Source organism: Mus musculus, chromosome 9 (assembly GCF_000001635.26).
Source record: "Mus musculus strain C57BL/6J chromosome 9, GRCm38.p6 C57BL/6J".
NCBI lineage: Eukaryota > Metazoa > Chordata > Mammalia > Rodentia > Muridae > Mus > Mus musculus.
The window spans coordinates 78,395,777-78,423,707 of NC_000075.6; the positions used below are offsets into that span (position 1 = coordinate 78,395,777).

Sequence of the window (27,931 nt, forward strand, 5' to 3'; positions counted from 1 at the left end):
GGACTGGCGGGCGAGCTCGCGGGCGGCAGCGGAGTTTTTCCGACGCCGCGGCCTGTGCAGCTGAGTCTGGAACGACGTGCGACGCGCGGCTCTCCTCAGAGCCATGTCTAGGCGGGAACCCGCAGCCAACGCTTCCTCCTCGGGCGTTGCTCCCCGGCGAAGCTCGACCGGGTCCCGGGGCGCCGACCGGACAGCGACGGAGGAGACGAACCGGAGAGGCCGGGTCGGTAGCAGGGGTGCGGGCGGCGGCTGGAGAGAGCCCGCCGGGGCCGCCGAGGCTACGGCCGCCGGCCGCCGCGAACCGCCGCTCTGCTTCGGGGTGAAGAACGATGTGGTGGGCGCGGTGATAGGTGAGCGCCGGCGGCGCCCAGGCTCGCTGCATGACGGGGCGGCGGCGTCGGGGCTCCAGCAGCGCGGGGGCGCAGTTCTATGGCGGGCCGGGGCGTGTGTGGGAGAGAACCTCCTGGAAGACTCGCGCGGCATCCGCGGTAAAGGTCTTTCCGGTTTCCCGCAGGGGCCAGCAGCTCAGTGCGGAGGTGCAGCCATCACCCTCTAGGTCGTTTTCACACCTAGTGTGCTTTAGTGTCAGGTCAGAGCCGCAGCTTCGTCTCTGCCAGGAGGTTTAACTTGAGGTGAATGTAACTGCGGAGAGCAGTACGCGGGAGTCTTAGATGCGCAATTTTCAACTTTTCTGAGATGCATTTTACAGTGATGGAGATGTTTCCCTCAGTTGGCTTCAATTCTTAGTTTCAGTTATAGGGCTTTTTGGGGGGTGGGTTGGGGTCCGTGAAGTGAATATATTTAGTTCTAAAAGCCTGCTTTGTGGCATTTAATCGTATGTTTTAAGGCTGGTTACTAGAATAGACAAAGATTCCGTTTGCAGGGTCCAAGCTCCCCCGCCCTCCCCACCCCTCCCAATCTGAACAAGAAGCCCAGTATTTGAACGGGAAGCTCACCAGAGAACCAATAGGTTTGCGACAGATATTAGACCCGCTGCAAGAAGCAGTGAAGTCTAGGCATTGGAATACACACGACTCGTTGGTTGTGCATGCTACTGTGTTTGTTTGTTTGTTTGTTTCTTATTCTGGGTATTGAACCCAGTGCATCCCAAATAATTAGGTGCATCCTGAGCTACATCCCTAGCCTTGCAACCTAGATGGTTTATTCCAGTGTGTGTTAAAATATGACAATCTTTATTTTTTCCTCTACTGTTCATCTTCTCCCACCCCACTTCCTTCTTCCCTCTCTTTTTCTTTCTTTGAACTCAGGATTGAACCCAGAGCTTCATAAGAGTTAAGCCTATCTTTACCCCTAATCTGCTACTCAGCCCCACCTTACTTCTATAGTTAAGAAGTAAGCATATATAACGAGCGCAGTGTTAGTGGTAATGGGAGATTGTGTCCCAGCTCTTCCGTGATTAGAACTATACCGCCTCTCAGCTCCTCGTTTCTCCTTGGTCTTGTGCCTCCACATCACCGCTCTCTGCTGCTGCTGGAGTTATTTACTTCAGATCCTCAAGTAGAATCAAGGAACTTACAGTGTTTTGTGATTGACTTACTGTGGACATAATGTCCTCAAATTGTCATCTGGTTCTTAATGTCTGACAGAATTTCCTGTTAAAGACTGAACATTAGTTCTATTTTTTTAAATTGGTTATTTTATGTATTTACATTTCAAATGTTACCCCATTCCGAAAACCCCTCTCCCATCCCCCCTCCCAGAACGTTAGTTCTTTCCTATGTATCTCTTCCTGTTAGCCATTATACTCTTGATGCTGATTGAGTTGCTTCCAGGTTCTTGCTTTGGCGCACAGTGCTTCTGTGTGGCACAACAGTGCAGGTCTTCACCATCAGGGCCACGCTTCATCTCCTTTTCCTTCCGTATGTACTCAGTCATGTCAATGCTGAATTAGTTTTAGGGTTTTCACTTGTTATTTTTTTTCCAATCACACCAGTAGTTCACAGACTACCAATTAAATAACATCCTTACTAAAGCGCATGCATAAAACCCTTGATTCATTTCTAAGTACTGCAGATTATCTTTTTAAAAGGAAACAGTAAAGTTGGATGTGGTGATGCAGGCCTTTAGCAACACTGGCCCTACCCCCAGAGGTAGTAGCAGGCTAAGTCTATATAGAACATTCTGGGCAGGTTAGAACTATATACTGAGAGCTTGTTTTTAAAAATAAACGGCAACAAAAAGTACTTTTTAAAGAAAAAATAAGAGGCAATCTTTTTGTATTTACAGTCTGGGTTAGACTGTTTAGAGATGTCGAATAGCTGAGTCAGGGAGGGAGCACACTAGGGGGTCTTAGGCATGCTACTGAGGGAAGTGCTGTACTGCTCAACTGTACTTCATCTTCCCTTCTCTGCTTTTTTGTTTGTTTGTTTGTTTTGTTTTTGTTTTTTGAGACAGTGTTTCTCTGTGTAGCCCTGGCTGTCCTGGAACTCACTCTGTAGACCAGACTGGCCTTGAACTCAGAAATCTGCCTGCCTCTGCCTCCCGAGTGCTGGGACTAAAGGTGTGTGCCACCACACCCGGCTCCGTCTCTGCTTTAAAGGGGAAAAAAAAAAAAAGAATTATTTAGCTAGATGTGGTGGCCCAGTGCTTGAACTGCCACTGCTTAGGAGGCAAAGGCAGCAGAATTGCCTTGAGTTTAAAGCCAGCATGCGATGCATTCTGAGTTCAAGCCTAGGCTATCAGTCTTACAGATACACACACTCACACACACACACACACCTGGATTTTGTTTCTGTTATAAGTGACTTTAATTCCTTCATATTGTCTTCAGTTCAATTTGGTATGTTCTGAAATAGAATCTTCTAGTCTCCATCTTGGTTAAAAACAACAACAACAACGGGCTGGAGAGATGGCTCAGCGGTTAAGAGCACCGACTGCTCTTCCGAAGGTCCTGAGTTCAAATCCCAGCAACCACATGGTGGCTCACAACCATCTGTAATGAGATCTGACACTCTCTTCTGGAATGTCTGAAGACAGCTATGATGTAATTACATATAATAAATAAATAAATAAATAAATAAATAAATAAGTCTTTAAAAACAACAACAACAACAAAAAACCTCCTACTACTCAAAAAAGTGTGAGATGACATCCCCCATCCAAGACAGAAAGTGTTTACCACACCCTAGAAATCTTCCCTTGAGTGATTTGGGGAAGAACCACCCAAAGTCCTTTGAGAGAAGTGCATAGACCCCTCTTATTGATTTTTAGTTCATAATCGTATTTTTTTATTCTTAAAAACAGGTCGTGGTGGGTCAAAAATTAGAGAAATCCAAAATACAACGAACACTAGGATACAGGTAAGTCACCTGCGTTCCTTCCTGAGCAGCATCTGTCTGTCTGTCTGTCCACTGTCGGCTTGCTGCTTACCTTGTGCTGTAGGAAGCGGCCAGGACGCTGCAGGAGCGTTCACCAGCCTTTGCCTGGATTGTTCTCTTCTAGGTGTAGTGTTTGTGACTCTTGGAAGTAAAACCTAAGTCTTTAAATACAATCTCCGTTTAAGAATGATGACTTGACTCAGGCCCGGACAGATGTCTCTGTGGTTAAGAGCATTTGTTGCTCTTGCAGAGGACCTAGGTTTGCTTCTCAGCATCCACAAGGCAGCCCACAATCAATCTCTAACTTAGTTTCAGAGGCTCTGGTACCCTCTTGTGGCCTCCCTGGGCACCAAATACAAACCTTTTAAAACCAAAGCTAAAATACAAACAACAACAACAAAAAGCTTTGTAGGGGGAGTTGGAGGGAGGCGATGGTAGATGGATGTGATCAAAGTACATTATGAAGGCACACTGTAAAGATGGCCAGAGAGGGACAGAAAGACTGTAAGAGCCGGAGGACCAGGACGTCTGCTGGGAGATTGTCTCCCAGAAGTGACAGTTAAGTTACACCCATCAAATCTCAGCAGTATAGCTATCTAACCAAACCTGAGCAACAGCTAGTAGACATGCTAACATGGGCAGAGGAAACCTCAAGGGGTACTCCACCCCTAGATGCAGAGCTACAGGCAATTAATGACTCCTAAGAGGGAAGATTAGTCTTCCTCCAAATTGGTCAGACTTGAGAACATATACATACAGGCAACACTAAAGGGCCTCAGTAGGGCTCGTTCTCTGTCTGTCTCTCGCTCTGTGATGATATTAACTAAGAAGAGGCCATGAATTTGAGAGGGAGTAAAGGGAATGCAAAGAAAGAAGGAAGAAGCGGGAAAGGAGAAATTATAGAATTATATTTTAGTTTAGATTATTGCAAATAAAAATATATTGTAAAAGTATAAAAATATCAAAGAATAAATACATACTATTTTCTAGTGGGGTGTGGTGGCTATGCCTTTAATCACAGCACTTAGGAGACAGAGGTAGGCAGATCTCTATGAGCTGTGAGTTTGACACCAGGCCAGTTTCCAGAGTGAGTTCCAGGACAGCCAGGGCTACACAGAGAAACCCTGTCTCAGAAAACCTAAACCAAATTAAAAAAAACAAAAACAAAAAACAAAAACCCTAGATCTATCATTGTTTACATGTACAGAGAATTCTTTTAACTTAAAATTTTATCTAATTCAATGAAAGTTCAGTAAACTATAGCCTATAGTTTATTACTACTCCTGCTATATCATTATATAAGATGCAGCCCCCAAAAGCACTATTTTTACAGGCTAGGGAACACCAAATCACAGTAATATCACATGTCAGATTAATATCTACATTTAATATTTGGGTGTGTGGAGTTAAGAGAACAACTTAGGGAGTTGGTTCTCTCCTATCTTCAGTGGGATCCAGAGATTCAACTCAAGTTCCCAGGCCTTGGGGACAAGAACCTGACTACTGAGCTATCTGGGCAGCCCCTGTATTAATGGTTTATTTTTACATCAACCACAGCGTCCTGAAGTTAAATTTACAGATTGTCATGAGGGCGTGGGCGGCCCTTCTCAAACCGGACATGGAATAGTATAGCAAGACCGTGTTTGCATTCTTCCTTACTGTTTGAACTTGAGTAATTCTTGGGGCTTGGTGAGGAGACTTTGATCCCACCTGTGTTTCTCCCTTTGTATCTAGGTAATAAAAGGAAATCCTGAGGCAGAAATCAAAATTTTTGGTAATAAAGCCATGCAAACAAAAGCAAAAACAGTGATAGATAATGTTGTTAAAAAACAACAAAATTACATTCCAGGACAAAGAGTTGGTAAGTAATTTTTGCACACTTAAGTCCTTTAGTTTGTTGTTGATGTTAATTTTTGCACATATAAGTGATTTAGCTTGTTGTTCTTGTTGTTGTTGTTGTTGTTGTTCTTGTTGTTGAGACAGAGTCTCACTGTGTAACCTTGGCTGGTCTGGGACTCACTATGTAGACCAAGCTGGCTCAAATTCATAAGTATCTGCCTGCCTCTGCCTCCCAGGTACTGGGATTTATGGCATGTCCCATCATTCCCAGCCTGCTTTAGAGATGTATAGATACTTTTTGTCAGTGCTTTTATAGTTTTGTTTTGTTCCGTGATACGGAATCTCCAAAGTAGGACATGGTGGCCTCAAACTCATCCCCTGGACCCTCAGCCTGCCGAGAGCTAAGAGTACAAGTGTGCGTCAGCACACCTGAGTATATAAATATCATGTTATAGATCAGGGTTATATAAATGTCATGTTTGATTCCTTCCCTCCAACAAAGCTTTAGCTTCCTAGACCTACACTTTTTTTTCTCAGTAAGAGGCCATATTACTTTCATTTTTCAAAATTACATGTCAGTAAAGGTGCTTGCCATGAAGCTTAACTAACTGACATGACTTCTGTTCCCAGAATGTACACAGTGGAAAGAGAAAACTATATTCTACATGTTGTCCTCTGACATATGTGCCCCATAGCATATTCAGAGACATGTATGTGAGTGCACACACACCACACATACTGTGTAAATAAGCAAATGAAAAAAAACATTCATAACATCTGTGGCTATTTAGATAGTATGGTTAAATCTAGTTTCACTTTTAGCCACAGGTAAGTTAAAATGAAAGAACTCTTCAACACACACTTTAGCATTAAGGGTAAAGATTAGCCTGTGTGTGTTTATGCCTCCGTGCACGTGTGTGTGTGTGTGTGTGTGTGTGTGTGTGTGTGTGTGTGTGTGTGTGTGCGCGTGCGCACGCGCTCTAGTTTGTGTTCAGAGGCTAGCAGTAGATCTGAGTGCTCTCCACCTCTGTCTTAAGTAGCATCTTGGATCCAGATGTCCCTGTTTGGGCTACCCTAGCTACTCAGGTTACTCTGGAGATATATTATATAGATATAACCCTGATCTATAACAGTGTCCACCCCCCAGTTCTGTGATTATAGGCAGACCATCCACCCGGTCCACTTGGAATGGACATAGGGGCTGGGGATCCACATCTGGTCTTCTTGCTTGCTTTGTATTACACATAGAACTATCTCCCTGGACCTTGAAAATATAGATTTTTACATTTCAAGTGTTAATATCCTGTTTTGAATAAACATACACAAAAAACTGCATTTGGGATTTTGTGCTCTCAGGACCTACTTCAAAGCTAATTTTGTCAAAATCTTTTAACAGGTATTATTGCATTCCAACCTACCGTTGGAGCAGATACCAGCACAAGTGAGAGTGTAACAGACGATCAGCCATTGATAGATTGGGATCAAATTCGAGAAGATGCTTTGAAATGGGAAAAGAAAAAGTGGGCAGGTCAGTCCTGTATCCTAACACTTATCCATGATGATGCCGTTTCTTGACTGCAGTTCATATCCTCTGCAACCAGCTTCTAACCCGTGGTCAGGACCCACATAGGGTCACATAACTAAATTCAAGGGTCATGAAAACGTGGCAAGAGTGCAAGATTTCTGAACACTAAGTGACTGGACATTAACTCAGAGTCAAAAGCACACTGGATCTGAGGTGTTCTGGGTAGTGCTCACCGTGTGGCGATACCAGCCATCACCATAGCCCAGGTCTTGACACAGTCAGCTCTGCGTTACTCATTCTGTCATACCACACACACCTCACCAGAGGCCACCAGAAATACCTCTGTTCAGGTCTGAGACTGCTATATGCTATGAATTGCAGTGTTTTTTTTTTTGTTTGTTTGTTTTTTAACTGTACATGCAAAATTTTTTGACCTTCCAGAAATATAATGCTTTAACTACAGAAAAAAGAGTTGTTTTTTTTCCCCATGTTCCTTACCAGGTGAACTGTGAACTGTTAAATTAGTATATCTTTGAATTGTATTATGCTAGAATGTTTGATACTAAAAATCACTGGCCAGGTATGATAGCACACACCTTTAATCCCAGAACCCTGAAGACAGAGGCAAGGAGATCTTTGTAAGTTTAAGGTCAGCCTGGTCTACATAACAAGTTCCAGGCCAGCCAGGGTGACATAGTGAGACCCTGTCTGAAAAAAATAAATAAAAATTGCTATTTGTGTTGTAGGAGAATTTCAGAAAAGAAAATCATTTAAAGAATTTACCTTGGGATTGGGACAGAATTCCCAACAATTTATGAAATAATCATTTTATACTACACATTTGTGTGAAGTGGCATTCTTAGGTGTAGATGATTAGAATATAAAAATAAATTCTGAAAACAGTGCTCTATACCCTTGTGGTGGTGTTGAACTAGATTTAATTCTCCATATAAAAATAATCCGGGCAGTGGTTGTGCACGCCTTTTATCCCAGCACTTGGGAGGCAGAGGCAGTTGGATCTCTGAGTTCAAGGTCAGCCTGGTCTATAGAGCAAATTCCAAGAGAGCCAGGACTACACAGAGAAACTTTGTCCCAAAAAACAAACAAACAAACAAAACAATTAAAGAAATAAAAAATAGGCATATCTTATCTCATTACAATACGATTTTACTTTAATCTTTAATAAATTGTAAAATTCTGTGTATACAAAATTTTTTGAAGTAAATCTTTGATTTATTATCAGTGAATATTTGATATGTATAGCAGTTTTATATAGTATCCTCTGTCAGGTAAAAATTTCATCAGTGAAAAGTGATTCTGAGAGAGAAAGTTTAAGAAGCAGGGACTCTATAAAGTGTCTACTTTTAGACTCTTAAATAAGGCAGCAATATTGCATTGTTATTTAGTGTTTGTTTGTATAGGCTGGAGAGATGGCTCACTGCTTAAGAGTACTTACTGTGTAACTATGAGGACCTGGGCTTAACTCTTAGTACCCCACCCCATATAAAAGGCTAGATGTAGTCCTGTGCATGCCTGTAACTTTAGCATGTGTCTAGGGAGACAGAGCCAGGAGGACTGGCTGCCAGCTTCAGCAAGACATCCTGCCTCAAAAAATTATAGCAGAAAGGGAGAGAGGGAGATACCTGATTGTCCTCTGGCCTCCAGTGGCTGGAGCATACTCTCATACACAGATGTGTGTATACTCACACACACTTCACATATACACAAAGGATAATACACTAGTAATAAAGTCATCAAAATGTTGGTAACTATGTCATTATATGGGCGTGTTAAATTGTTATAGAGTCGATGTGTTATGGAGGTACTGTGGAAGGATTTAAGCTTAGAAGAGGTATAATGAACTTTTACAACCTCAGAGGCTGCAGAAGGTCATAACTCTTGTGCTTGCCACACTAAGCATGAGGACCAAGTTCATTTCTCCAGCACCCACTTATCAGGTGGATGCAGATCACCTATAATCCCGTAGCCTGGAGAATAGAAACAAATAGATCCCAAGAGCTCATTGACCAACGCTGTCTACCCAGTTGGTGAGCTTCAAATTCAATGAGAGGCAACAAGAACCACCATTCTCTGGCTTGTACATGCACATATATATGTGCACACATAAACCACACTCACATACACACACAAGGACTGAGACAACCTCATAAAGTTGAATGAGGATCTATATTTAATGCCTAAAAGTAGTATGGGGGCTGGGAGTTTATGGCTCATTGGTAGAGTACTTTTCCTGAAAGTGAAGGTCCAAGTTTGATTATCAGCATTACAAAAATAAACACTAAGGGTATAGAACTGAAGAGATGACTTTGTGGCTAAGAGTGAATAGCACTGCTCTTGCAGAAAAAGGAGTTTGGTTCCTAAGACGCATGTCAGCTGTCTCAGAGCCACTTGTTATTCCAGCTCCAGGGGATTCAGTGTCTATCCCCTGCAGGTGCCTGCACTCACATACCCACAGACAGACTTACACTCATACACATAATAAAAATAGCCTGGTATAGTATCAGGTACCTTTAATCCCAGCACACAGGAGGCAGAGGCAGGCAGATCTCTGTAAGTTTAAAGCCAGCCAGAGCTACATAATGAGATTTTATCTAAAAAACTAACTAAATAAAAATGAATCTAGCCGGGTGGTGGTGGCGCACGCCTTTAATCCCAGCACTTGGGAGGCAGAGGCAGGCGGATTTCTGAGTTCCAGGACAGCCTGGTCTACAGAGTGAGTTCCAGGACAGCCAGGGCTACACAGAGAAACCCTGTCTCGAAAAACCAAAAAAAAAGAATCTAAAAGATTTTTAAACTTAAACTAATGGTATTGACTTTTGAAGAAAAATTAAAATCAGTGTTAAGTGTTTTATTCACTTGTTGCAATTACTTGGGCTTCTTTAAAAATCATGTATTCTAGGGCCCCCAATGAAGGAGCTAAAAAAGTACTCAAGGAGCTAAAGGGGTCTGCAACCCTATAGGAGGAACAACAATATGAACTAACCTTGTGTCTCTAATTGCAGATGTAGCAGAGGATGGCCTAGTAGGCCATCATTGGGAGGAGAGGCCCTTGGTCTTGCAAAGATTATATGCCCCTCTACAGGGGAATGCCAGGGCCAGGAAGCAGGAGTGGGTGGGTTGGGGAGCAGGGCGGGGGAGGGTATAGGGGACTTTCAGGATAGCATTTGAACTATAAATGAAGAAAATATCTAATAAAAAAATCATTTTTGAAAAAAAAATCATGTGTTCCAGTCGAGCATAGTAGCACACACCTTTAATCCCAGCACTCAGGAGGCAGAAGCAGGTGGATCTCTGTTAGTTTAAGGCCAGCCTGGTCTACATAGTGAGTTCCAGGACAACCAGAGACACACAGTGAATCCCTGCATAGGAAAAAAAATCATTCTCTCCTGTCCTTTCCTGTGAAAGACTCCTTCCTGGGGGCTGAATGGTTAAGAATACCTGTGACTCTGGCAGAGAACCTGAGTTTAGGTTCCAGCACCCTCGTTGGCTGTCTCAGAACTGCCTGAGACTCCAGCTCCAGAGGATCTGACTGCCTTTTCTGGCCACTACAGACACCTACACATGTGATATACATTTACACCGATGTACACACATTTATAATAAGTAACAAAATACATATATTTTTCTAAAATACAAAATTATTCTTTCCTGGGTGAAAACTATAGTTGAAAGAAAAACCAAAAAGAAACCTTTTAGACTGGCATAAGCCTGGGCGGCAACATGTAGAACTACCTAAAACTGTATGCATAGAGAACTTAATATTATTCTACTTTGATATCTGTAGTTTTGAATAAGTGGTAGTAAATGTACAATATTATTTATCAAAGTTTGGATTGTCATCTTTGTCCCAGATTTACCTCCAATTAAGAAAAACTTTTACATAGAGTCAGCAACGACAAGCTCAATGTCACAAGTGCAAATAGACAACTGGAGGTGGGTAGTTGTTTTGTTACCTCAGTGTGTTCTTAGGTTTTGACTGTTGACTCATTAGGCAAGGAGTTTGAATGATTGTGTTAGAACACTACACCCAACTTCCATGTTTGCTCAGCTGAAAATTTGGCTGCATCTTGCATGATGAATTTTAGAGCATTTTTGTGGGGTACGTAGTGGAGCATGGTGGCACATGCCTGTAATCCCAGCACTCAGGAGCAGAGTCAGGAGCATCATGAGTTCAAGGTCAGCAAGAGTGTCACAAACAATGACGACATTGGGTTATGGTGATGGAAGCTGGTCTGATTGTGTCTCAGTATTCTATAAGGCAGCTGAACACTAACTGTGGCTCTTCTAGCTGAAGAACAGTACATGCTGGGGGTGTAAAGTCAACCTCAGCCTCCATGATAGTGACCCCGCAAGAGTACATAATGGATCTGAGGAATTACTATGCTGAAGCGACTGTAGCTGCTGTAACACAGTGCAATGTATTCACGTGTGTGGTAACATGGCACGTCTGAAGCTGTGCTGGTCAGAGTATAGCGTGTAATGTGCAGCTTGTAAAACACTATAATGAGAACAGATGACTGCTCCTAAGCATTGTCTTAAAGCATATTTGTTCTAACAAAAGTAAGCTAGGGCTGGGGGTGTATCTCAGTAGTAGAGTGCTTACCTGCCATGTACATCACTCGGGTTTTGGTCCTCTCAGATATAACATTACTGTAGGACTGAGAGTATAGTTCAGTTGGTAGAGTGCTTGCCTAGCATGGAACACAGAACCCTGAGTTTGGTCCCTAGCACCACATAGCCAGGCACAACAGGGCATGATGGCACATGTCTGTAATCCCAGCCCTCTAGATGAAGGCAAGGATCAGAAGCTCAAGGGCGTCCTTGTGTACATAGTGAGCTCCAGAACAGTCTCGAGTACAAGGGCCTGCCTGTCTCCAAAAAGAAAGAAAGAAAAAAGAAAAGGAAAAAACAAGGAATTTTTTGTGTGTCACATACTAACAGCAAAGTCCTATCCGTTTCTATAGAAAACATATTTATTTTTATTTTACATATATGCACAAGTGTCTGCATATGTGTATGTGTACTGTGTGAGTGCCTGTGGGGTTGTGTACTGACCTTTGGGTGCTGGGATCCAAACTCAGGTCTTCCACAAGTGTGAGTGCTCTTAACCCCTGAGCTGCCTGTCCATTTCCAAACTCACATATCTTGCCTTTATTGCAGACCATTGACAGCATTAAGAAGCAGGGTGTTAGGGGAGGATTTTGCAGATAAAGATGAATAAGAACAAAGTAAAATTATATGTATGAAAATGTCATGGTGACACCCGCTGCTTTGTAGGCTAGTTTAAATCTTTTTTTGTTTTTATTGTGTTTGTGTTTGTGGGTGGAGAGGAATGATGCTCCTGCCAGGTCATGTGTGGAAGTCAGGAAACTTGACAGGTCATTTCTCTTTCCACTGTGTAGGTCCAGGAATCAAATTCAGGTCATCAGGCTTGCCACCAAATGTCCTCACCCACTTGAGCCATCTCTCCAGTTCAGTTAGTAAAGTGCTTGCCACAAAAATAACACATATAAACAAGCTGGTTTAGTGAGCATTAGGGGAAGGGAAGTCAGGCAGGTCACTAGGGTTTGATGGCTGTGAGCCTGCCTACCCTCATTTAGCTCCAGGACAATCAGAGACCCTGTCTCTAAAAATAAGGTAGAGATCTAGCTATATCTGCCGTTGACCTCTGTCCTTTACACTCCCACATACATAGGTACATACACGTGTATACACACACACACACACTTTTAAAAGTCCAGGGTGAGGGACTGGAGAGAGGGTTCAGTTAAAAGTATTGGCTGCTCTTACAGAGGACCCAGGTTCAGTCCCAGCACCACACAGCAGCTCACAACTGTTTATAACTCGAGTTCTAGAGGGCCTGATACTCTTGTCTTGCCTCGTAAGAGATTTCATGCGCAGGTGCACTTATATACATGCAAGTGAAATACTCAGAAACATAAAAATAAATAAATCCCTTTTTAAAGACCAAGTTGGGCTGGAGAGTTTAATTTCTAAGAGTTTTAAAGGACCCAGGTTTGATTCCCAATGCCTGAATGTCAGCTCATAACCATCTGTAACTCAGTCCCAGGGATCCGACTCCCTCTTCTGACTTCTGTGGGTATCAGACATGGCTGCGATGCACTCAACACAGGAAGACAAAGCATTTATACACATAAAATAATAAGATAAAAAATTTAAAGTACATAAAATTATAAAGGACAGTTTGTATTTGGCAATTATATATAATTTTGTGTAAATACACTGTCATGTTTATGAAACAGAGAGATTGCCAACCACTGATCTCTCAGAATGCATCCTCTATTATTAATTTTCATGATGTTAATTTCAAATTTAAATTGTCACGTGTTAGGGGTACCTATTGTATTAGATAGTAGTTTAGAGAAGGATGTCTCCAACACTAGAAAATTAAGGATTTTTTTCCTTAGGGCTGGCAAGATGGCTCAACAATTAAAAGCACTTGCCATCAAACCTGAAAACCTGAGTTTGACACCCTGTGATCCACAAGGTGGAAGTTGACCTCTGACCTCTGCCTGGGCACTGTGGCAAGTGTATGCCCCACCACTAACATATATATACACATACATATTAAGTAAATATAATTTGTAAATTGTTTTTTTCCTGAGACTGCCTTCCCAGGCTGGCCTCATTTACTGTGCAGCCAAAAGTGACCTTGAGTTTCTTATCCTCCTGCCTCTACCTTCTTTATGCTGAGATTATAGGTGTGCATTATCTTGCCCAGCGTATGTGTGCTTAGGAGTGAACTCAGGGCTTCATGCATTCTAGGCCAGTACTCTACAACCTAGCTAACCAGCAAACAGTGAGAAGTTGAAAAGGTTAAAAAAAAAAAAGATGTTTTTTAAAATACAACAATTTCTTTTTTTCATTGAAACACATTACTTTTTAATTACATTTATTTATATATGTGCACACATACATGCATGACATGGCACACATATGGAGGCCGAAGGATCACTTCTCTCCTACTCTGTGGTCTCAGGGATAAAAATTAGACTGCTGTCATACATCTTTACTCGGTGAGCCATCTGGCCAGCACTGGAATTGCTTTTTTTTTTTAATTCACATATGTATACTATATTTACATCATTTTCACCTTTGCTTTCCTCCCTCCAACTTGTCATGTGTCCCTTCTACTTCCTTTCGAATTCATGGACTTTTTCTGTTTATTATTGTTGTTCTATGATTGTTACATGAATTATGTAGCCTGCTTGATTCCATTTGTATGTTTTTCGGGCTGACTACTTGGTGTTAGATAGCCAGTTAGGGTCTTTGTCCTTGGGGAAGACTAATTCGTCTTCCCTCAACAGACACTAATTGCCTATAGCTCTTCATTTGGGGGTGGGTCATTGTGAGATTCACACACACCCCCATCAACCGTAGCATGCCAATTGGTGTAACTATTCAGGTCTTGTTTAGGCAGCCATATATCTTGAGATTTCATGGGTGCAGTTCCCTTCTCATATCTAGAAGACACAGTTTCAATCAGTTGATCTCTGAATTCTGACCAGTTATGCCTTTCTGAATTCTGTCTGTTATGAATAATTTTTAACCTCTTCATTTCTTTTTTATTTCTTTTTTTAAAATTTTATTTATTTATTGTACGAGTGCTTTGCTGCATATATATCTGCCTATCAGAAGAGGGCATCCTATCCCCCTATAGATGGTGGTGAGCCACCACGTGGTTGCTGGGAATTAAACTTAAGACGTCTGGAGGAGCACCCAGTGCCCTTTTGTTTGTTTGTTTGTTTGTTTTTGCTTTTTGAGGCAGGGTTTCTCTGTGTTTCCCTGGCTGTCCTGGAACTCACTCTGTAGACCACACTGGCCTCGAACTCAGAAATCCGCCTGCCTCTGCCTCCCAAGTGCTGGGATTAAAGGCATGCGCCACCACACCCAGCGAGATCCAGTGCTCTTAACCGCTGAGCCATCTCACCAGCCTGTAGTAACCTCTTCATTTCTTATCTGATTGATGCCATAAGTTTTTTTTTAAGAGTTTGTGAGTGTTTAGCCTGTATGTATATGTGTACACTACATTTATTCAGTGCCAAAGGAAGCCAGAAGAGGGCATTGAATCATCTGAAATATGAGTTAGAGACTGTTATGAGCCACTGTGTGAGTATTGGGAAGTGAACCCCAGTGCATGAGCAACCAGTATGCCTAAGTGCTGAACCATCTCTCCAGTCTCTTAATAACAACCTTAAGAACTGATACAAATCTTTTTTTTTAAAGATTTATTTATTTATTATATGTAAGTACACTGTAGCTGTCTTCAGACACACCAGAAGAGGGTGTCAGATCTCATTACAGATGGTTGTGAGCCACCATGTGGTTGCTGGAATTTGAACTCAGGACCTTTGAAAGAGCAGTCAGTGCTCTTACCCACTGAGCCATCTCACCAGCCCCCCTGATACAAATCTTAAAAATAATAAGTCTGTTGTAAAAATAGTGGCTGTAAAACTAGTGGACATAGTAGTGCATGTCTGCACTCTGGAAGTTGAGGTAGGATAACCAGGAAATTCAAGGTTATTGTAAGCTACATGTAGTATTTGAGGCTAGACAAGGCTACATGAAACTTGCAGATGGATGGATGGACGGATGGAGCAGAAAGATAACTGAGAAAATGCTAAACCTTAGTCACATATCTAGTCTTAGGACCATGTTCTTCTAGTTTTGGGTTATGTTACACATATGTGGGCTCCACTTTCCATACTCATTCCTTCATTCACCAATATAGTTGAAGGAGATTTGCCTTTCCCTCTGCACCCTCATATAAGAGGGAACCAGGCTCCTATTTTTCTTTCTCTATGTTTATTTGTTTGCTTGTTTTGAGATAGTCTTATATCCCAGACTGGCCTCAAATCCTCCTGTCTTCACCTCCCAAGTGCTGTATTCCAAGTGCGTGCCACCATGTCCAGCCCTCCATTTCTTAGTCTATTCCACCTTAAAATTCTAAAAGCCTGGTTTTAATCAATTGCAGATGAATTTCTAGCTATTACCTGAACTGATTGTAAGAAATAATTTTTCTTTCTTGTGTAAATTGAACAAATCCACTAATGCTTATATTTTCTATAAAGGAAAGAAAATTTTAATATAACATGTGATGACTTGAAAGATGGTGAGAAGCGTCCTATCCCCAACCCTATATGTAAATTTGAAGATGCCTTTCAAAGTTACCCAGAAGTAATGGAAAACATTAAAAGAGCAGGCTTTCAAAAACCTACACCGATTCAGGTATGCCTTTGTTAACTCCAATTTTTCATTGAACACTTTCGCCCCCAATTAATATGTTTTAGAAGTTAAACCACCGGGGAATGGCTGTGTCTAAAAAGCACGTGCCCAGTACATCCTGCCAGCACAGCCAGTGTCTAACAGTGAGTTCAAAACCATAGAGGTAGCCAGGCAGTGGTGGCGCACGCCTTTAATCCCAGCACTCGGGAGGCAGAGGCAGGCGGATTTCTGAGTTCAAGGCCAGCCTGGTCTACCAAGTGAGTTCCAGGACAGCCAGGGCTATACAGAGAAACCCTGTCTCAAAAAAACCAAAAGACAAAAAGCAAACAAACAAACAAACAAAACCCCCCATAGAGGTGAGGGACACGAAGAGAGAGAGAGAAGAGTTATGCTTTGAGAAAGAAGAGAGTTATGCTTCTTGCTTCAGTGTTTATCACTCTTTTTCAGTCACAGGCATGGCCAATAGTTCTACAAGGAATAGATCTTATTGGAGTAGCACAAACTGGAACAGGGAAGACACTGTCCTATTTAATGCCTGGATTTATTCATCTAGACTCTCAACCACTGTAAGAATTCCTTTGGCTTCATTCTCTTACCAGGGATTTAATAGATATAGAACCAAAACTATAATTAGTTCCTGTCATTTCTTGCATTGTTCAAACTGATGCCTCCTGGCCAGTATGCACGCAGCTATGCTGGTGAAGTGCACTCATAAAGGCCTCTCAGGAAGCAATAGGCAGTAGTCACCACCAGAGCCATGACAGAACGAACGACACTAGGGTCAAATTGTTTAGATTGTCCTAAGTCAGGCTGTTTAATTAAAATTGTAAGAATAAATTATCCAGTATAGTTATATCCAATGAGAAAATGTCATTTCAAATGAACTGTTAATTAAAAAGTCATGTTAAATGAACAAATAAGAACGAGACAGTGGATTTGTGGTGTGTGTGGCTTATTTTCTTGCTTTTGTCATTTTTATGGTAACTATGCCTTTCTAGCAAAAATTTATAGAAACTTATACCAGCAGCTTATATATTTAGGTATGTTAATTGTGATTAATAAACCAAAGTCTATAGGAGAAACGTTTAATCATACACTTCACCAAAAAGTATAAATATGCCTTGTCTGTCTTTGACACTCATCATTAAAAATCTTGTACTTAAAGAACTTTCCATGCATCTAAGACAAACATAAATAATATTACTGTTTCCCTTTTAAAGAGCTAGAGAACAAAGAAATGGGCCTGGCATGTTAGTTCTTACGCCCACCCGGGAATTAGCCCTTCAAGTAGAAGCTGAATGTTCTAAATATTCATATGGTGATCTTAAAAGGTAAGTCATTTTTGTACAAGTGTTATATTCATCTTCACGATTATAGTAACTTTATTTAAATTAAAAATGTGTGTGTGTGGTTCTTGGGTCCAAATTCACAGCCTTATGCATATTATCCAAGTGTTCAACCACTGAGCTATGATCCCAACTCTACATATTAATTTTCAATTGGTGAACAACAACAAAAATCCTACATCCTAATGAATCACCATGTGATGCACCTGAGAGGCAGAGGTAGATCTCTTAGTTCAAGGTCAGCCTGGTCTACAGATTGAGTTGCAGGGCAGTCAGGGCTACATAGGGAAACGTGTCTCAGAAAACAAAATACACGTGTAAAATCACTGCTGTGCTGTACTAGCACGACAGCGTCTTGCTGAGTTTTCCCTTGGTCATCGTAGCTTCTCTCATCTTCATTAGTTTCACACCTTCAGAGTCTGATCTGAGTACAGTGGTCATGTCATAGAGCCAAACTATGCAGGAGCAGTTCTTTAAGAAACACTGTGGCCTGGTGGTGTGGACAGTTTCCACAAAGGGACAGGTACTCCTAAAAACACCAGATTCTCTTATTTCATCTTATCCTGTAACCAGAATGCTTAGGCTAGTTGTGATTTTCAATTATAATGGCATATTCTTTGCTTAAATGTGAACTTCTTGATTTTTTTTAAGTGTTTGTGTATATGGTGGTGGTGATAGAGATGGACAAATACAAGATGTTTCAAAAGGTGTAGACATCATTATTGCAACTCCTGGAAGATTGAATGACCTACAAATGAATAACTTTGTCAATCTGAAAAGTGTAACCTATTTGGTAATCATGGAATGAGGGTTTGGAATACTGGGAGGCAAAAGAACTGAATCTGTAGAAAAATTTGGGTGGTGGGATGGCTATTTTATAGTGCTTTGTGTTCTGGGAATATTTCCCATTTCCTTTAGCATAATAAAGAGTAGGAAAGTTAGACATTCATTTTTTTCCTCACTCAGTGGCCAAAGTAGCAATTGGGAATCAAGTCAAACCAATCAGTCTGTATTTTATGCCCAAAGAAGAAAGTTTATTCTGCGTGTCTCAGAAGTTGAAGTGGTTATAGGTTTAATGGGAGAAGTAAGTGCTTAGATATGAGATTGACTACATTCTTTGCTTTGAGTACAGGTTTTAGATGAAGCAGACAAGATGCTGGACATGGGATTTGAACCCCAGATAATGAAGATTTTGTTAGATGTACGCCCAGACCGGCAGACTATTATGACAAGGTAGGTATGCCTAATTATGTATACAGACTAGAAGTAAGTTAGAAGTCCATTCTATTAGGTTGATTTCTCAACAGTATTTTAGACCATTACTTAAAAGTATTTTGAGATTCTTAAACGTAACTATAATAATGGCTTCTTTATCATTAACTATTATAGTTTTCCTTCATTATAGATGTATTTGTTATTTTACTTTTTTTTTTTTTGAGACACTTTGAAGTTCTGCCTAGCCTAGAACTTTCCATGTAGACCAGGCTGGCCTCAAACTAACAGAGATCTGCCTTCCAAGTGCTGGAATTAAAGGCATGCACTATCATGGCCAGCTGTATTTATTTTTGTTTGTGGTAAACACACTGTGGCATGTGTGGAGAGGTCAAAGGACAATGTGCAAGAGTATGTCTCCTCCGAAATAGAAGAGACTCTGGAAATGGAATCAGATTCTCGGCCTTGGCAGCAAGTACTTTGACCTGCTTGATCCACTCGTGACAGGTTTTACATGAAGTTTACATTTCATGGAAAAATCTATGCTGAATAGATGATCACTTACCTTTAGAGATAAACATTTGATATCTGATTGTTTTCCCTGATTTAAAAAAAAAACTGAGAAAACAATGATTGATTGTGGTCTTAGTATTAAGAATAGGGCATGGGGCAAGAGAGATGGCTCAGCGGTTAAGAGCACCGACTGCTCTTCAGAAGGTCCTGAGTTCAAATCCCACAACCACATGGTAGTTACAACCACCCGTAATGAGATCTGACGCTCTCTTCTGGAGTATCTGAAGGCAGCTACAGTGTACTTATGTATAATGAATAAATAAATAAAATATAATTAAAAATAAATAAATAAATAAATCTTTAAAAAAAAAAAAAAAAGAACGGCCCGGAGGCTGGAAAGATGGCTCAGGGATTAAGAGTGCTTGTTGCTCATGCCGAGGACCCAGACTCAGTTCCCAGAATACACAGCAGATGGCTCACACCTGTAACTCCATTTCCAGGGGCACCTGCAGGCATATGCATATACCATGTACACTTATACATGTAATTAAAGTAATAAAACTAAGTCTTGTTCTTTAAAGAATAGTATATGATTTCCACCCCAGGCCTATGAAATGTCACGGAAGAGGGGGCAGGAACAATATATGAGCCAGAAGTCAGGGAGGACTGTAAAACAGTGTCTTCTAGACATGACAAGCAGTTGCTACACAAGACCTACAGTCGATCTAGTGAGAATTCTAGCTTGGATTGAACAGTTGTCAGTGGAAAGTAAGTTTTGTTCAGGAACGGGGCCATGGTAGGGTGCTTATGCTTCAGTGTGTAGCCCTACACCTACATGCATGTGGTAACACATTGAACTCAGGAGAAGGGGTGTGTGTGTGTGTGTGTGTGTGTGTGTGTGTGTGTGTGTGTGTGAGTGAGACAGAGACAGACAGAGAAACAGACAGAGAGGTGAGGTTGGGAAGTGGGATGGGGATCCTAGTAGGAGTTAGGAGGGCAGTGAAGGGTGGATTTAATAAAATAAAATGCATTTGTGTGTGAATGGAAATTTTTTAATTTACAAAAAAGGATATTTGGATGACAGAAAAACTACTAACTTTATTTTCTGTTTTCTGACATTTCACGAAATAAAATTATATTTCATTGTATATGAAGGTACAAAAAGTAACCAATTTCATTACTTTATGTGTGATGAAGAAAGATATAAATCTCTATATCTTTTGACCAGTGTACCTAAAGTGATTGTACTGTGCCTTAGTGCTTGTTTCTTCTTGCTGACACTATGTGGTCATTAGAGATTATTTGGTTTTGGTGGTTTGTTTGTTTTTTCTTTTATACAGGATGAGATATTACTAACCTTTTATTACCTTTTTTTTGTTTGTTTGTTTTTTGTTTTTTCGAGACAGGGTTTCTCTGTGTAGCCCTGGCTGTCCTGGAACTCACTTTGTAGACCAGGCTGGCCTCGAACTCAGAAATCCACCTGCCTCTGCCTCCCAAGTGCTGGGATTAAAGGCGTGCGCCACCACGCCCGGCCTTTATTACCTTTTTATATGTGAAACTTTATTTGAAGTTATATAAGTGTCCTTATCCTTTAGATAATATAAATAAAATAATAAGTGAATGAAAAACAACCTTTTAGTAAACCTAGTTAAAAGTTGCATCCAATAGCTTAACTGTAGCCAGACAACTCTTAGTAAAATCTAACTGTAAATTTGCTTCACTCATTTAACAAATTGGAAATATAAAGATATCTTTCATGAGTAACACTATTCATACAATGCTTAAAGAGAATTGGTAACATGTTATAATAAAGTTTTGATGATAGTGTATCTTGTTTTGTTTCCAGCGCTACTTGGCCATATGCCGTCCGCCGTCTTGCACAATCTTATTTGAAAGAACCAATGATTGTCTATGTTGGTACTTTGGATCTAGTTGTAAGCTTGCTTTTATTGCTATTGAAACTTCTTAAAATTATGCTTAAAGAACATAGTGGGGTGTACTTTAGTGATAGAGTGCATACGTGGCATTCACGAAGCCATCCCCAACACGAGGAGGGAATAGCTGACTTTGCTATGTCTGTGCTGTTGATTCATCAGCTTACTAACAGTATATAGCAGAAGATACTAACAGTATATAGCAGAAGATACTAACAGTATATAGCAGAAGATACTAACAGTACATAGCAGAAGATACTAACAGTACATAGCAGAAGATACTAACAGTACATAGCAGAAGATACTAACAGTACATAGCAGAAGATACTAACAGTACATAGCAGAAGATACTAACAGTATATAGCAGAAGATACTAACAGTACATAGCAGAAGATACTAACAGTATATAGCAGAAGATACTAACAGTATATAGCAGAAGATACTAACAGTACATAGCAGAAGATACTAACAGTATATAGCAGAAGGTACTAACAGTATATAGCAGAAGATAGGGGTTGGAGAGGCAGGTTAGTGGATAAAGTACGTGCCACTGAAATATGTGGAATTCAGGTCATAGAAACAAGGTGGAGACAGGCAGATGTGACGATCATAAAGTCAGGATCCCAGACAAGCCAGCTCCTGAGACTAGGCAAAGTCACAGAATTCTAAGTTCCGTGAGAGACCCTGCCTTAATAAAGTGGGGAGTGATTGAGGAAGGTCCTGTCAACATTGGGCCTCCACTCTTATGCTTCTGTATACATATACATAAAAACTAAGAGTAATATGAAATAATGCTTGGTAAGGTGATAAACGTTCAGGAGAAACACTGGGAGTACCTCATCTGAAGTACTTCAGTCTCAAGTCCCAAGCGGGAGTATTTCAATCTAAAGAGATCTTTTTTTATTATGGTTAAAAAATGACACCAGTGATTTGTATTACATTGCCAAAGTACTCACTGCATTGAATCTCATTTATCCTCTCATCCATCAGTGAAGTCTGATATCCAAGGTTCAGGAAGACAATTCATGCAAACATGGTATTAGATGATGGTTGTTCTTACAGTAGTAGCCACCAGCTTACAGCATGCCTGCCAATCATTCAGGTGTTCCCAGACCCAGTGTAGGTAAACAAATGATAGAAATCAGAGGCTGAGCTTACATGCTGACTAGCATATGCTATGCTCACTACTTTCGTGTTTTCAAAGTATGAATTGATTATAAATGCATTGTTTGAGCTGCAGGGGCTTCTGCCTGGTGCTAATATATTATAATCTCTGAATTATTTAGGCTGTAAGTACAGTGAAACAAAATATAATCATTACCACAGAAGAAGAGAAACGAACTCATATCCAGACCTTCCTCGAGAATATGTCACCTAAAGACAAAGTCATTGTCTTTGTCAGCAGAAAAGCCGTGTAGGTATTTCCCTCTGCTTCTGCCATCCTCAGCAATTCACTTGATTTACTCATGACTGTTTCTGTTTGTAGCTAATTTCAAATGGGGACAACTTGACAATTTGTTTGCTACTTGATATTGGTATTAGAAAAAGTGCTTAAGATCATTAAATTTATTCTTTGCCTCAGTGCTGATCACTTATCAAGTGATCTGATTCTCCGACACATATCAGTGGAGTCTCTGCACGGCAACAGAGAACAGAGTGACCGAGAGAAAGCGTTAGAGAACTTTAAGACAGGTGGGTTATAATTGCTGTCTGTTGTAGTTTCCAGTAAGTCTAGAACCTAGGCTTGACTGGGTGATGGTATCTCTTCATGTCTCCCATTTCTCAGTCTAACCTTGCCTTGTAAACCCCAAAATAGATTTGTTAGAGCTCTATTAATCTGCTTCTGAGAGATAACTAGCCAACTCCACAAAGACTAATACATAAACAAGTGTCAGAATATTATCTTATAATGGAGACTGTATCTTAGTTTACCTGAATGACATATATCTTAGTAACTTCTCTATTGTTGTGATAAAACACCATGACCAAGGCAACTCATAAAAGGAAGGCTTTATGTGGGGCCCATCACCATCATGAGGAGCTTGGCAGCAGGCAGGCATGGTATTGGAGCAACAGCTGAGAGCTCATGAAGCAGAGATCTGCACTGGGAGTGGTGGGGGGCTTTTGAAACTTGTGACACGCCTTCTCCAACAAGACCACACCTCCTAATCCTTCCCTAACAGTTCCACCAACAAGGGGCCAAGCATTTAAACATAGTGTATGGGGCCATTCTCATTCAAACCACATCAAAACATCTCTTTCCCACATTGTTCAGATAGGTCAAGAGAGAACCGTTGCTGAACTGTGGTATGTTGTGTTGTGACTTGCCAATAGTTTAAAACTCTTTCTTTTCCATTTTCATGTAAGCACTAATCATCTGATAATAATAAGAGTAATTAATTTTCACATGTCTTGGACTCACTATTACCAGACAGGTTTAGTGTTTGTCTTTACTCTTTAGGTAAAGTGAGAATACTTATTGCTACTGACTTGGCATCTCGAGGTCTTGATGTCCATGATATCACTCATGTCTACAATTATGATTTTCCACGGAACATTGAAGAATATGTACACAGAGTAGGGCGCACTGGGAGAGCAGGGTAAGCCAGCTGGGTCTACCCTGTAGAGAAGCCAGGTCTGGTTCTGGATTCCTGTCACCTCCACCCCCCCCAACCTCAGCGACTGTTCTTGTGCAGAAACCATTTTATTCTCTTGTAAATGTTCTGTTTCTCTCCTGGCCCTTACTGATTCTTTTATCCCTTTTCATCTGGATGAACTAGACCCTGCTGTGACTGACTTCTTGTAATTCAACATTTTTTAGATTGTTTATTGTATCTGTAGGTTTTCTTTTTTTTTTTAACATTTTGTTCTTTTTTTAAAGATTTGTTTGTGTATTTTATGTATATGGACACTTTGTCTGCATGTACATCTGCACACCAGAAGAGGGCATAGGATCCCTTTATATATGGTCATAAGCTGCCATGTGGTTGCTAGGAATTGAACTCAGGACCTCTGGAAGAGCAGCCATCTCTCCAGCCCCCCATGTGTGTTTGTGTTTGTTTTTGTAATCCTGGGTATTGAACTTAAGGTCTCGCACATACTAGGAAGTGCCCTACCACTAAGCCACATCCCTGGGCCTCTTTGTATCCCCCACCCCCATCCCACAGGCAAACCTTGAACCTTGTGGTCTTCCTACCTCAGCTTGTTTATGCTTATGTTTTCAGCCCACAGTGTTCCCACAGTGAACTGTGCTCAGTTGACTATTGTTATTATTGACAAAGTATTCAGATTTGCACTAGCATGAGAAGGGAACCCTTACCCTACTGTTGAACTCTTGGGCTGTTTTTAAAGTAACTGAACATTATACCAGCCTTCTGAACTCAGAATTTCTGCGTCTTCAAACTTGACCAGCCATAAATCAAAAATGTTTTTTAAAAACTGCCTGTGCTGAACACACAGATTCTTTTTCTTGTCTTTGTTCCCAAAATGGAAGATTATAACATCTATTTTTATAAAGTGTGCATGTATGTGCATGTATGTGCACAAGTACGATAAGTTATCTAGGCAGTGATGTATATTATGCAGGATCATACATAAACGTGATGCCATTTTGAGACTTGAGCATCCTGTGATTTGATGTCCTCAGGAAGTCCTGGAGCCAACGCCTTTGAATGCTAAGGGATGACTGTTTGGATTCTGAATTGCGTTTATGTGATCCTAGCTCTGTGACACATATGTGAAAAGGTTGAGGTTTCTTGGTTTTGTTCTGTTTTCTGTATTAACTGAATTATAAGAACATGGTATAAAATAGATGACATGAACTTTTTCCCTCTTAAAGGCGCACTGGAATGTCAATTACCCTTATCACAAGAAATGATTGGAGGGTTGCCACTGAATTGATTAATATTCTAGAAAGAGCAAATCAGGTGAGAATATGCAACTTACTAGAAATATACACGTTCATGTTTATTCATATGTTATGCCAGGTACTGAGGGCCCTGCTTGGCAAGTAAGGCATACAACAGTAAACTAATATGAGGGCTGTCACATGGCAAAGATTGTGAGCTGTGGAAGTATGGGATTGAAAAGCCTAACGTGATAGGAGTGAGCAACAGACAGCAGTGGAAGCACTCTCGGGCCAAGGGTGAGACAGAATCCGTGAGAATGGCACCATTAGAGAGGGGTGTTGGTGGTCTGAGGGAGAGGAGGAGGACTGGCCAAAATGAAGGATGCATGAAAACACATAGAGTGGGAGCCTACTGCTTTATAATGTAGTTAAAAATATATAAGGGCCACAGAGATGGCTAAACAGGTAGGACAAGTACACATAGGGCCTGGCAACCTCAATTTGATCCCCAAATTTCTCAGTGTGGCAGGAGAGAACTAACTTTCATGAGTTGTCCTCTAGCCAGGAGCCCGAGCACACACACACAATATAAAATATATGAACATTTTTAAAGATGTGCTGGGGCTGGAGAGATGGCTCAGCAATTAAGAGCACAGTTCCCAAGTATCTAGAACCAATTTCCCATGAGCATGTGGCTCACAGTCATCTCTAGTTCTAGGAAACCTGACACCCTCTTACAGCCTCTGCAAACACTATGGGTAGAGGAGGTACCTAGACATACATGGTACCTAGGCAAAATAGTCATACATGTAAAATAAAACAAAAAAATTCACAAATAAAAGCATGTTTGGCAGCTAGAGGAAACAACAGAAACAGGGAGCAACAGAATAATGGGTACAGTTAAGGTTATTCTTACCTTGTAGCTTAGAAATATATTTAGGAGTTAAATAGCAGAGAAAGACCTTTCTCTCTCCTCCCCCCACCCCTGCCCTCTTTTTTTTTTCTTATGATTGTGGGATTCTGAAATAATTTGAAGGTCATTTAGCATGTCACAGAAAGAAAGGAACACAAAATCCTAATAATACATTTAATAATTTCAGAATATCCCAGAGGAACTTGTCTTAATGGCTGAGAGATACAAAGCAAATAAACTAAAAAGAGAGATGGAAAAAAAAATGGGAAGACCTCAAGGAAAGCCCCAGAAGTTTTACTAATGTTGCGTGGAGCACTAGGTGCCGCAGGTAAAGTTTTATGGTGTAGACATTCAAATCTCTGTCCTTTTTGTATATTTTGTTGTTTGTTTTTTGAGACAGAGTCTCTTTAGGTATCACTGAATGTCCTGGAACTTGCTATGTAAACTTCAGTCTGCCTGTTTCTTCCTCCCAAATTCTGAGATTAAAGACATGTACTGCCACACCCAGGAAGTCTGTCCTTCACATCTAGGCTCAGATGGTATATTATTACAATCAGCATAATCCTAAAAACTAAATGATGAAGTCTTTCTCTCTCACCTATTACCAAAGTCTAGTTAATATGTCTTTTTTAGACATATGTCACCCAGGCTGGTCTCAAACATGCCATCCTTCTGCCTTAATCTCCTGAATGCTAGGTTACAAATGCTAGGTATAAATGTTGGTACAGGAACATTACAGGTGATGATGGTCTTTTTCTTAAATTGTCTTTTATTTAAAAATATTTTTATTTATACAGTGCTAGATATAACAGACTATACAATCCAGAATTGATTTACATATTTGATCAAATGACTACCAAAAATAGCTGACAAGCATTTTTGTGGAAAAATTGGACCCCTTGTTCATTGTTGGTAGAGGTATAAATTGATTTATCTTTTTTGAAAACACCATAGTGGTCTCTTAGCAATAATATGATGTCACAAATCTACTTCTGGGTATACATACCAAAGAATAGGAAGCAGGACCTCAAAAATGTATACCCTCTATTCATAGCACCATATAAAAAAGCAGCAGTGCTCTCTCAGAAGCAAACTAAAAGTGTAAGAATAAGGTAAGACAGTGTGGGCTGGAGAGATGGCTCAGCAGTTAAGAGCATTGACTGCTCTTCCAGAGGACCTGAGTTCAATTCCCAGCAACCACATGGTGGCTCATAGCCATCTGTAATGGGATTTGACGCCCTCTTCTAGTGTGTCTGAAGACAGCAGCAGTGTACTCATATATATATAATAAATCTTTTTTAAAAAAAGAAAAAATGGTAATACAGTCATCACGTATGTAACAGAAGGACTGTCAGTTTTAAAAAGGAATGTCACCTGTTGCAACCAGAGTAAATGTTGAGGACATGCTTCAAGTGAAAAAGTTTCAAAAGAACAAGTACTCTATGTGAGGCATCTAAAATATCAAATTCCTGTGGAGGCAGCAGGATCGGGTCCTAGACAGCCTGGGCTTGCATGAGACCCGATCAAAGAAGAACAGTCACAGGAACAGAATAGTGCTTTCAAGGATGGTAGGGGTAAGCAAAGAAGGCATCACCATTTGGATATAGAGTTTGAATTTTGCAAGTTGAAAGCTAAAGAAATTGAACAACAATGAATATAGTCATCACCACTAAACTGCACACTTAAAATTTTTGATATAGTGTATTTGGTATTATGTAATTGCACCAACCTTTAGAAATAAGAATTTTGAACTGGGTAATAGTGGTACATGCCTTTAAGCACTTGGGAGGCAGAGGCAGGTGAATCTCTTAGATTCGAAGCCAGCCTGGTCTGCAGAGCAAATTCCAGGATAGCCAGGGCCGCACAGAGAAATCCTGCCTTGAAAAACTAAAACTACAAGAATTTTGTAAATAGTAACGTTTTTTCCCACTTATTTTTCAGGATTCAAGATTGTAGTCAAAGTGGAAGTGTTGAAACATACGTCACTATGGAGAGACTTGGCTGATTCTTAAAATAATAGTGTGTTAAAATGTAGAATTCAATGTTTTATACTTTCTTTAATAAAACAGTAGTTTTTAACCTTGTTGAAATTTTTTATGGATATTAGTTAAGATTGTAGTACTAAAAGGTTTTATCTATAATACTTTTTACTTTAAAAGAGAAGTTTTGGGGCTGAGTTTTTCAAGACAGGGCATCA

General features: G+C 40.6%; 1 protein-coding gene across 6 annotated transcripts; it reads left to right on the top strand.

The window, feature by feature from the left end:
• Positions 1–27,813, top strand: Ddx43 (DEAD box helicase 43). 6 transcript variants are annotated; one of them, NM_001191044.1, is made up of 17 exons: positions 1–350; positions 3,265–3,320; positions 5,073–5,199; positions 6,574–6,705; positions 10,575–10,656; positions 15,816–15,972; positions 16,417–16,535; positions 17,190–17,300; positions 17,967–18,108; positions 18,448–18,548; positions 20,887–20,974; positions 22,261–22,388; positions 22,557–22,666; positions 23,436–23,574; positions 24,813–24,900; positions 25,922–26,062; positions 27,676–27,813. In NM_001191044.1, exons 1-16 carry the CDS (start codon positions 104–106, stop codon positions 26,033–26,035), a joined length of 1,941 nt encoding a protein of 646 aa, NP_001177973.1. In that variant the 5' UTR covers positions 1–103; the 3' UTR covers positions 26,036–26,062; positions 27,676–27,813. The 6 variants fall into 6 exon arrangements, 5 of the variants coding, with proteins under 5 accessions (NP_001177973.1, XP_006510796.1, XP_006510798.1 ...); XR_379393.1 differs by lacking the exon at positions 23,436–23,574; XM_030243927.1 differs by lacking the exon at positions 10,575–10,656 and having other exon boundaries at positions 11–350.
• The last annotated feature ends 118 nt before the right edge of the window (positions 27,814–27,931 follow it).